Source organism: Aegilops tauschii, chromosome 4 (genome assembly GCF_002575655.3).
Source record: "Aegilops tauschii subsp. strangulata cultivar AL8/78 chromosome 4, Aet v6.0, whole genome shotgun sequence".
In the NCBI taxonomy this organism is placed as follows: Eukaryota; Viridiplantae; Streptophyta; class Magnoliopsida; order Poales; family Poaceae; genus Aegilops; species Aegilops tauschii.
In genome coordinates, this window is record NC_053038.3 from 29,285,619 (window position 1) to 29,295,970 (window position 10,352).

The 10,352-nt window shown below is 42.3% G+C and overlaps 1 protein-coding gene across 1 annotated transcript; it reads left to right on the plus strand.

The window, feature by feature from the left end:
* The first annotated feature begins 4,646 nt into the window (after positions 1-4,646).
* On the plus strand, positions 4,647-9,711 carry LOC109780018 (GPN-loop GTPase 3). Its single transcript, XM_020338611.4, has 9 exons — positions 4,647-5,065; positions 5,445-5,553; positions 5,634-5,715; positions 6,661-6,746; positions 7,003-7,106; positions 7,193-7,323; positions 7,412-7,505; positions 8,644-8,699; positions 9,297-9,711. The coding sequence occupies exons 1-9, from the start codon at positions 5,021-5,023 to the stop codon at positions 9,391-9,393; spliced, it is 804 nt and encodes a 267-aa protein (XP_020194200.1). The 5' UTR covers positions 4,647-5,020; the 3' UTR covers positions 9,394-9,711.
* The last annotated feature ends 641 nt before the right edge of the window (positions 9,712-10,352 follow it).

Below are 10,352 nucleotides of genomic sequence, written 5' to 3' on the forward strand. Positions count from 1 at the left end.
CCGGGGTGCTTCTTCTTGCACAAGCTCCCAGACTCCCAGTTGATTCATTCATCGTTGACGCTTTCATGTAAATTAACACTCGAACTTTCGATCTTGTTCTTTCAGAACATGTAGTCTGGGTGCTAGCTAGCTAGTCCGAGTTGATTCATGAGACCTCTTTGATTCACTCGTACTTGACGCTTTCATGTAAATCAACAGTACCAGCTCTTTCCAATCTTGTTTTTTTTCTTCCAAAAATGTGAACCCTTTCATTATTGATGCTATATGATACTCTCTCCATCCGGAATTACTCTTGGCAGAAATGAATAAAAATAGATGTATCTAGAATTAAAATACGTCTAGATACATTAATTTCTTCGTAAACTATTTTCTGACAGAGTGAGTATATACGTATTTCTTTTATTGCGAATAATGTACGTATTTCATTTGTAAGGCATCAAGACAGATTCTGCTCTCTGGTTCCATTTGAGCCGATAGGGATGGTCGATGTTCATGAGATGCAGCCATGCATGCAGGAAAAACAAAAACAAAATTCTTTTTAGAAGCAGTCACCTTCAAGGTCAGATGGCGGGTGTGATGCAATCTCAGCTCAGCAATGCCATGGGCCATGGCCACTCCGGTCACAACTCTCACTCCGAAGTCCAAACTCCAGTTGCACGGACGGATGCGTGCGTACGTGTGGTGTGGGTAGGTGAAGGCGGACACGCCAGGAAAAGTCCAAACCTGCCTGCGGAGCAATTCCGAAAGAACAAACCGCCGACAAATTAAGCCGCAAGTTTGATGATGTTTTGGCTGGGAAAGTAAACATGCGTAGTTTCCGAGTAAGAGACTGTCGTTCTGTCTTGGTTTTGTCTCTGATTCTCCGGCGCGTGGATGTGAACAGGTACCGTACGTGTCATCAACCAATCTACGGCTCAATCGCGTCCATCAGACCTCATGACCGGAAGTTGCATGCACGGCCAATGAGATAATTGCATCTATAGTCCTTGTACTCGCTCGCGACGTCCAACTCAGTCCTGGAATTTGCGTATTGCTTCAATACGGTTCCGGTACATCAAAATACGTGGCCAGTACAGTCCCTGAGGTTGAAACGCCAGTCCTGGCTCTACATGCTGCATACGTACTATGTATTCCACCGTATGCCACGTCAGACTGGCCCTGCTCGTCGGGTTGGACCCATATGTCAGTGGGATATTGAGAAACAAAAAAAGAAGAAAAGTGGTCCAAAATCACTGTTCTGGCCTTTTCAGCAATCTTTGTCATAAAATGGACTCGACGTGAAAGTATTTCACAATCTGACTCTTTTAGCAACGCCACAGCCCGTGGCGTTTCATCTTCATATAGCAACGCCGGGGCAGCTTGTGTTTCAGCTCCACATTCAAACGCCAAGCTAGCTCGCGTTCTCACTCCACACGGAAACGCCAAGCAAGCTGGCGTTGCTTCCCAGGCCGAAACGCCATGAGCTTTGGCGTTTCTAGCTGAATCTCTCAGGAAGGAGCTCGCGGAGGCCAACGCGCACCGGGACGCCGCGCATGGAGACGCGGCCGAGATGAGGTCGTCGCTGGGAGAGCTGACCACCAAGATGATGAGCCTGGAAGCCTACTGCTCGGAGCTCAAGAAAGCCCTGAGGCAAGCGACGGAACACAACGGCGGCACCGACACGCAGTCCCACTCGCGGCGGTCGTCGTCGAGGTCGATCGGGGCGAGCCGAGAGCTGCCCGGCAATGGCATGCCGGTGAGCCACGAGGCCATGGTGGAAGGCTTCCTGCAGATCGCCTCCGAGGCGCGGCTCTCGGTGTAGCAGCTCTGCAAGGTGCTGATCCAGCAGGTGGAGGAGCCCGACAATGGGCTGTCAGAGAAGCTGAACCTGCTGCAACGTTGTGCATACCGATGTGCATATGGCTCCTATCGGTTTGTCCTCTCGCTCGCATCGCATGCGCATGCCTGCTCCGTTGTCTTGTTCCCGCTGGAATTTTATTTTGCTTCGGTTGCATGCAGGCACGACGTGCAGAACCCTAGCATTGTACTACAATGAACCAAGACCAATTGGCCGGCGGCAGTTTCAGCTAGAAACGCCAAAGATCATGGCGTTTTGGCCTGGGAGGCAACGCCAGCTTGTTTGGCGTTTCCATGTGGAGTACGCTAACTAGTTTGGCCTTTGAATGTGGAGCTGAAACGCGAGCCAAAAAAGTGCGCGAGGGCGGGTGGTTCGAGCCAGCAACATGTGGGCTGGGGAAGCGCACGCTAACCACCAGACCAAGTGTGTGCGGACGATATATGAGGGGATGCACACCCTATATATTTAGTCCTTTTTATAAGAAATCTATTTAGTTTTTTTGAGTGAAAAATAATAATTAGGTATTCACGGTCTTTCTTCGGCCTGTACGGGCCTGTTTCTTTTGTTTTATAGCTACGGCCCAGCTGTCTTCTGTGTGTTCTGCTTTTTTGTTCGTGTTCAGTTTTTTGGCAGTCTACTATTTGGCGCAAGCAACCTGGTGCGTACCCCCCCCCCCCCCCCCCAGCCCACTGCATGCAGAATTTTTTTCGAATAATTTATAATTGATGATTTTTTTTCGAAGGCGGTCAACCTTTTTAAAATTTGGGCTGAACATTTTTCGAGGTTAAAATTTGTTTATCGAATTGAAAAAATGTTCACCATATTTTTAAAGTTGCAAAAAATTTCATAATTCATGAACTTTTTACAAATTCGTGAATAATTTTTGAAATGGCATACATTATTTTTGGAACTCGTCAACAAGTTTTTTTTTTGCATAGCGAACATTTTTGTTTAATTCGTGAATAACTTTTGAAATTCAGAAACATTCTGTTTGTGCTGATCATTTTGATGAATTCATCAATATTTTTTTGGATCAGTGAACATTTGTTTTCGAAATGCATGAAATATATTTTTCTAAATCTCAAGCATTTTCTTGAATATCTTCATAAATTCAAGGACATTTTTTGTATAGACAAACTTTTACTTTTGAATCATGAGCATTTTTTGAATCGATGAACATAAAAAAAAAATTCAATTCATGAATACTAATTGTGTATGTGTGTGTGTGCACGCGCGATATGTGACGAGATGCATGCCCTATATTTAGTCTTTTGTACAAGTTGCGAAAATTTGTTTTTGGAATTTTCTAAGTTGCACTCCCTTTATATATGTGAGGAGATGCACTCCCAAAATGTTCACCATATCTTTGAAGTTGCGAACATTTTATAAATTCATGAACTTTTTACAAGTTAGTGAATATGTTTTGAATTCACGAATATGTTTTGAAACTGCGTACATGTTTTTTGGAACTCATCAACAATTTTTTTTTCATAGGCAAAATTTTCTTCAAAATTCGTGATAACTTTTGAAATTCAGAAACATTTTTTTGTGACGAACATTTTTGAATCCATCAATACATTTTTGAATCAGTGAACATTTTTAAATTTTTTGGAATTATATTTTTTTAAATTCCCAAGCATTGTTTTGATTATTTAAAAAAATACGTACATTTTTTGTGGACACATAGTTTTACTTTTTAATCATGAACATTTTCTGAATCGATGAACTTTTTTTAAATAAAACTCATGAATATTTTAAAAATCACGTATAATTTTAAAGAGATAGTGATATGCTTATTATATATAGTGCATCCCCATGTTGAACAAGATCACGCACTTGGACTTGTGGCCCGCTCAGGCAGTGGTTGGGCAGAGCTCGTGGGTTCGAATCCCCCCTGCATCTTTTTTTTCATTTTATTTCTCGGCCCACTGACATAGGGGCCGTATACGGACGTGGCCTCCACTACAGAAATACGAGATACATATGTGGCGTGTAGAGCCAGGACTGGCGTTTCAACCTGAGGGACCATATTGATAACGTATTTTCATGTATCGGGACCGTATTAAAAGCAATACACAAGTTTCAAGACTGAGTTGGATGTGGCCAGCGAGTATGAGGACTATAGATGCAATTATCTCCACGGCCGACCCGAGGGGTGGTGGGTATATGCATATGCCCGAATATCACATATCTGCAACTCCTCTCACAATGTTTTTTTTGTTGCGGGAAACTCATATTAAAAAAAACTCCTCTCACAATGTTGATCTTGGATTTCTCTAAATGCAATATTATATGAGTATCATATGAAACAAATATGAATATTTATTTTCATATGCGAGACCATTTTTTAATATGAGATATACAGTGTGCCTTTTCTAAATATATGAAAACTTATGTTTAGTTTTATAGATAAATTCTTAAGTATAGGAAAATTTACCTTCGATTTTGCAGACATTTGTTTGTGTGTGTATATATATATGATTTTATATTACGAAACTGATTTTATGAAGAAAAGAAAATTATTTATAAAATTATGTGTTTATATTTTTTTTAAATATGAATGAAATATGAGGTAGTGGGCCGTGCCAGAGGCCGGACCATTAAGGCCCAGTTCTTTTGCAGAATCTGACCCCTACCCAGATTCTACCAGAATCTTTGAGCCCTATTTATTTTATAATCCTATCTTGCTAGAGTCTGATTAGATATAGGATTATAAAACAAAAAAGGGTCAAAGATTTTAGGAGAAGCTAGAGAGGGGCAGATTCTGGGAGAATCCTGCAAAAGAACTGGGCCTAAAGCCCACCGTTGAGGCGGCAATATGGGCTATGTGAGCGGTCAGCGCTAGAATCTCTGTCACGCCGCCACGCCGCCACTCACCTGCCGCCGACAGGCCCGCCACCCAACCCGACAACCGTCGCGCCGGCCGCACTCTCCGCCGCCCCGGCCTTCTCTCCGAATCTCACCCCGCAGCTCGGCGGCCTCCCCGGCGTACATCAGCAAGTCTGCGATGACCCTCGTCGGGATTTTCCTCGCAGCCCTCATCTGGTGCGCCGCCTACGTCGCCGCCGCCATCTCCTCGGTCTTCTAGTCCTCTCTTTCTCCGGCAACCCAACCCCCACAAGCCCTCTCCCTAAACCTACCCCGACCCCCCATTCCCAATCTTTCGGTAGCCCGACGCTGACCATGGGTTTCGCGCAGCTCGTCATCGGCCCCGCCGGCAGCGGCAAGGTGATTGTCTCCGATTCCCGCCCGCTCCCTATTTCGCTCCATGCTTAATTCAGTCTCCAGAGCTAATTTGATTGGGGGACGAATTGGTTCGTCGCTCTGACCAGTTCGGGTTCTGCCGCTGCTGCTTACAGTATTTCGCATGGTTGTGCTCCTGCTTTTGTTTAATGCAGTACTTAAGTTTGTGCTGTTTTGATGTGGTTTGATCCCTGTTTAGATGCGATTACAGATGAAATTATATACTCATCTGCTTTGTGACTATACCTGTATGTATGTATTCCAAAGATTTTGACTGATTTAACTGGGTTGCGCGGGAGACTAGAGTATGATTATGGAGAAGCTCAGAAATAGTGTTTTTTAACCAGTTGTTAATCATGTGCAGTCGACCTACTGCTCTGGTCTGTATCAACATTGCGAGACGGTGGGAAGGAGGATTCATATGGTCAACCTGGATCCAGCTGCAGAGCACTTCAGCTATCCTGTATCTACCGGTAAGAACACCTGCACGCTGTTTTGCTCATTTTTTATTTTACATAGGGCTCTTACTCACATCTGTTTGGTATTTTTGTAGACATTAGAGAGCTCATATCACTGGACGATGTCATGGAGGAGCTTGGGATGGGACCAAATGGCGGCCTCATCTATTGCATGGAGTATCCTGTTGCTTGAAACCATGTTGATTTGTTGTTGATTGCTGTCTTCCAAGCTATTTGAAGTGACACCTTATGGCAATATCATCTGCAATGTATTTCTGCTTTATATTGGTACTTGTAAGCGGATTGGAGGTGTGGACATTACACTGCTCGAGCAGAACTGGTCCTATAGCACATACCTGCAATTGTTCCGCTAGTATCTTGATGCTTGCAGATTTAGTAAATGTTAGTTTGGAAGACCTACTTTTTAGGCAGTTAGAACTGGTGCATCCTCTAGATCATACCCCCTCCATCCGAAAAAGCTTGTCCCTCAAATTGATATATCTAGCAACAAGTTAGTGCTAGATACATCCATTTGAGGAACAAGCTTTTTCGGACGGAGGGAGTACTTCATTACATCTTGGTGCGATGTTTGCACATATACTTTGTTATGTCTAGAAATGAACCGCCTTCTGTTTTGTTTTCACCAGCAAAAGTTTCCTGTAGATGCTCCCGGAGCAAATAGTTTTGCTGTACCTGCATGGTTTCGTATCTGGATAGTAGATACTATGACGCTCAGTTATAATTTCAGTTTGCTGCTCCATTTGTTGAAGTCATTTGCATGGATGCTACCTTTCACACTTCGGATTGAATAGCATTGCCATGCTGTGAATTTTATTAGTGAATCAAGAGCTCCATTTGTAATCTAGGATCTGGCTTCATTATCAAATTCGAAGAGGATGTGAATACTCTTTATTGGCATAAAAACTACTCCCTCTGTTCACAAATATAAGATGTTTTGGTTATTTCAATCTGGACTACATGCAGACTTAAATGAGTAAACAAACACACTGAAACGTGTCTATATACATACTATTCAGAAAAAAGTAGGATCTATTTGTGAATGGAGGGAGTATATTTTAGGATCTTATGCTGGCCGTTGTTGTTTCCTTAAGAAACCCTTAGGCACCTTGAAGACAATTTGGATGATTGGTTGGATGAACAATTGGAAAACTACTTGGATGATGACTACCTTGTGTTTGATTGTCCAGGTAATATTCTTAATGCATGTTTGCAATTATATCTTGTTAGCTAGTTGGACTATTTCCTGTTACCTACTATTCTTACCACTGCATGGGCCTAACGCGTAATGAATTTCCTTTCATGTCTTATGTTAAAATTATTCAGTACTCTGTACATTTGCCATCTTTATCTATCTATTTTGTGGTTCTGTAGCACATATTATTTTGTGGAAAAATGAGATACCTAGATTGCTTAACATCAAAGTTCCACATCTTGTTTTGGCAGGCCAGATTGAACTCTTCACTCATGTTCCAGTTTTGCGTAACTTTGTTGAGTATCTGAAACGAAAAAATTTCACTGTTTGCGCTGTGTACCTTTTGGATTCACAGGTTTGAATCTCTAATACAGTTTTCCTTTACGACAACACTGAACTCAGACCCCAGATTGATAACTGTTTTCTCTTTTCTTGGTACAGTTTGTCAGTGATGTCACAAAATACATTAGTGGTTGCATGGCTTCTCTTTCTGCTATGATTCAACTAGAGCTTCCTCATATCAACATCCTTTCTAAGATGGACCTTGTTTCCAATAAAAAGGATGTCGAAGAGTATGTTCGCTTTTTCTCTCTCTTATACTTTAGCTGTAACATTCTAAATTTGCCCTTTTTTGTACTAATAATGTTTTTGTATTTTTAGCTATCTGAACCCTGAGGCACAGGTTCTTTTGTCACAGCTGAATCGACAGATGGCACCTCGATTTCACAAGTTAAACAAGGCTTTAGCTGAACTGGTATACCTTCCATGAACCTGTCAATTCTGTAAAATCTTATGCTTTATGAAGCCCTATAACTTCCATATATTGCCTTTAGAAAAAAATGTCAATATATTGCGGTCAGCTATGTTGTTTTTATGTCATAAATCTGTAATTGCCGGACTTGTATCTCCTGCTTTGAACTGTTATGTTTCTGATGAAAATTGTCTGCGTGGTTAAGATTTTCTCTGTCGGCACATGGCTTAAGTTTTAATTTATGATGAGACATCACCTTATTCAGTGCTTATGTTCTGGCATCTGAGCTCTGACCATGCACTAGCTATTCTGTACTGCAGAATAAACTTGCGTAAAAATTATGTTTTGAGTTCCATGATGCACTTCCTTTGTGATTCTATAAAGTAGTCCCTCTGTTTCTAAATACAAGCCCTTTTAGAGATTTCAATATGGACTACATACGGATGTATATAGACATATTTTAGAGTGTAGATTCACTCATTTTGCTCCGTATGTAGTCCGTATTATCTCTAAAAAGGCTTATATTTAGGAACGAAGGGAGTATAAACCATGGCCAACTCACATTTTCTTTATTTAAAGTTATAAACCATGATAGCTTGTGCTGATTTATATTCCACGTAGGCAACCATCTCTTATGTTGTGGTAATTGGGAGTCTGTGGACTTCTGGAAACTGGGGTTGATTAAAGCTTTAGATAGCTTTGATTGGTAAAAATACCATCATATGAGTGAGTCCACAATAATATTTAAGGGTGTCATGATGATTGCAAGGGATTTTCGCACACATGATTATTTTAATACCTTTCTTTTCTGCCTTCAGCAATGAGCATTTCACTTTGTGATCCTTGGTTATTTTATTAAGCCAAAGGAAACTGCATGGCATGGGAAAAAATAATACTATCTATTTACCTATTTTAAGTTTGTCTACTTTTATTGGTTCTTCTCTTCACTGGGTCTCGGATCCATTGGTATGAAGCTGTCAAGGCAGAACGATAAATTCATCTTGGCATGCTTATGTTGACATTTAGAATATATGGATGTTTCTTCCTCTATTTTTTCCTGTATCCTCTTTTGGTAGGTAATTTGCTCTAATATTTTTGTGTCTCTGCCTCCAATATTGATGTCAGTACTAATATCATGTAGGTTGATGATTACAACATGGTGAATTTCATACCACTTGATTTGAGGAAGGAGAGCAGGTATTTCTGTTTGTTTTCTCGGTTTAATTAAAATCCCACCCTTCTTTACATGCCTAAGCTTTCCTCCTTTTCTGATCAAGTGATCGAAGGAACCCTTTGCCACTTGATTTTCTGATCCTTAGACATGCTACTTCTACTAGTACGCTTGTGGATGCAACTTTAACATCTATCTGGAAGACACATTCCCTCCTTGCCAGATTCAAATTTCTGGTGGGGTGGTTGTATAATATCACACTTAGCAATTTGCTCTACTACGCTGTTGTTCCATTTTTTTCCTCTCATATACTGGTCTGGTCTTTTTGGAAAATAATAATAATAATGGAATCAGCACTACACGAGCGGGAAAATTTCCACCTTCAGATGATTGTTCAGTTGAAATTTATGTGCTATAGCTGGTTTAATTTGAGGTATAGTGCTGCAGTGAAACAAAAAGTTTCAGCAATGTTGAAGTGTGGCACTTCCATTTGCCATGCTGATATTGAATTTCCAGTTATTTCCATGACATGTATGGACCAGTTAGCCTAGATGCTTGGCAGATTTATGATTTATCTACCTGATTCTGTTTTTCCGTATCCCTGACCATCCTTCCTTTTGCAGCATTCAGTATGTGCTGTCAAACATCGACAACTGCATCCAGTACGGGGAAGACGCCGATGTGAAAGTTAGGGACTTCATTCCTGAGGATGATGATTGACCATTTGATCAATCAGAAGCAACAACTTAGTCCGTAGCATATAGTGTGGGTCCACGGGAGGAGGAATTCACCGCCACACGGCAGCGCTGAACAGGCAGAAGCGATGTTTATCTGCTCCGATCGTTGGTCGAAAAAACAACACAGAATGCATCTGCAGAGAGTGTTTGGTAACCTTCCTATGGTTGTGTGGTTGGTAACTATCAATTGCTTGTAAACAAATCATCCTCTTCGGGAGCTCTTGAACGGCACCAGACATGAGTGGTAATACCTAAAATAGTGTATGCGCCAATGCACCAATTCTGCTCCTTTATTTCTCAACACAGGGCCGTGAAATTCTGGTCAGCTTAGGGCCTGTTTGGTTCCAAATAAGTCACCGACTTATAAGTCGAAAAGTGAATGTTTGGTTCCAAATAAGTCACCGACTTATAAGTCGAAAAGTGAAAAAAATGACTTATTTTGCCAAACAGACCCAACTTATAAGTCATCCCAAATTATAAGTCATAAGTTGCTCCACCCCAATTTAAAACTTATAAGTCACCCCTTTTTGCGTGGGTTCCATCATCTTTTCAGCTTCAGGTCCACACTGGACGTTCACCCGTGACCCATCCCGAGCTCGATCCCACCGCGCACCCCAACCCTCACCGCTGCCGCCCTCCATAGCAAGCTCGCCCCCGTCGCAATCCTTCCGATCCAGCACGCCGCCTTCGAGGTCCAGTACGCCGCCGCCCGGATCCGCTCGCGTCCTCCGCTCGCCGCCCGGTCTCCACCATGGCCGGTGGGAACTCGAGGTTGCAGCTCAACCTTTTCGAAGATTCCCAAGGCGCCGACAAGGAAGACGACTTCTTTGGTGACGGCTCCCAGGTCGGCAACTACTCCCCACCGATTCGTGCGGGTGCTGCTCCGTTTAGTGCTCCGGTGGCTGGAGGCTTCTCTCCGCGCGTGGGTGCCCTGGGCACGGC